The sequence below is a fragment of the Cebidichthys violaceus genome, unplaced genomic scaffold, assembly GCF_023349555.1.
Source record: "Cebidichthys violaceus isolate CVI_PGR_0920_01 unplaced genomic scaffold, fCebVio1.0.p SCAF_1, whole genome shotgun sequence".
NCBI classification, from domain to species: Eukaryota; Metazoa; Chordata; class Actinopteri; order Perciformes; family Stichaeidae; genus Cebidichthys; species Cebidichthys violaceus.
Window position 1 is genome coordinate 7,029,731 of NW_027176262.1, and position 1,139 is coordinate 7,030,869.

The window sequence follows — 1,139 nt, forward strand, 5'->3', positions numbered from 1 at the left end:
GTGAGGATTTTGGGATGGATGCAGGAGTGGACGGAAGAAAACATTTATCCAGGTCAAGGGTTGAATCCGTCTAAATACATGCCTGCTGTCGGTGTTGTACAACTTCAGCCTCATTTTCACTGCTCTGTTTCACTGTCTGGTAAAGATGAACAGTGCTTTTGAGTTGTCCTGGAGGTATTGAAGATCCATGAGTTTGAGTGGGATTCCGGAGGAACAACCGAAACATTTTATCTTTTAACTTTTTCTTGATACCATTTACAGTTGTACTAAAGATAACTAAGCCGTTATCCACCGTGTTTCCAAAAGAACTTGAGTCAGAAAAACACCGCTAAACTGCAGCTTTTTCCCCCCATTTTATTTCGACGCCTCAGGACAGTGTGGTGTGTAACAGTGAGTAGTCACGGCTGCCTTTCACAACCACAAAGAATGAAATGGCATTTGTGATGCTCCCTATTCTATGTTTTGTACTCTGATGCTTAGAGAGCAGAAAGAGATCGCATTCAACGTTATTTTTTTTTCGGTGGGAGTTAGAGAGTGCCTTATGGTTTGAAAGCGGTTGCGCTGCTGTAATATAAAAGTCAGTAAAAGTTGGCAGTCCTCACTGGAGTTCTCAAAGTCAGGCCACCCATTCATTGCCAATGGAGTAGCTTCAGGCTGGTACATACATTTGACAGCGGGCATTGAGAGGTGTTTATTTTCTGGCTTTCTACATTTGTGAGATATATTTCCATGCCCTAAATACTGATGGGGCTGTTCTGGTGTTAATGTGAAGTTAGAAATGTCTGATTATAATCATTAAACTTTACACTTTATTGTCCAAATGTGATGTGATGGGATCATTCGGTGTGTTTATGTGTCTTTGTACTTGGCATTCTCAAAAGGAATAAAAGTATTCAGATTATCTGATGATCAGAGTCCAGCAGGTTTACACTGTTGCTCGAATGCCTAAAGACTTGAGTAACTACTTCAAGCATGAGTGTTTTTGTCTTGATGTTTGGGAACAGTGTGGTAAAGATCATCTGAGCTATGTTATTTGCCATATATTTAGAAGCTGCAGCAAGAATAAGTGTCTACACGTATTGTACGTTAAGCGCTGTCTGCACGCGGCTTTGCAGACGTGACTCCCACAGATACTGATA

General features: G+C 41.1%; 1 protein-coding gene across 4 annotated transcripts in view; it reads left to right on the top strand.

The window, feature by feature from the left end:
• The window catches only part of LOC137875717 (cilia- and flagella-associated protein 337-like), a 24,549-nt gene extending 23,735 nt beyond the window's left edge, over positions 1 to 814 (top strand). For all 4 annotated transcript variants that reach the window (XM_068715235.1, XM_068715370.1, XM_068715444.1 and 1 more), the window contains one exon: positions 1 to 814. This exon is cut by the window's left edge and continues 181 nt beyond it. In XM_068715235.1, coding sequence (XP_068571336.1) covers positions 1 to 74 — 74 coding nt within the window. In that variant the 3' untranslated portion in view covers positions 75 to 814.
• The last annotated feature ends 325 nt before the right edge of the window (positions 815 to 1,139 follow it).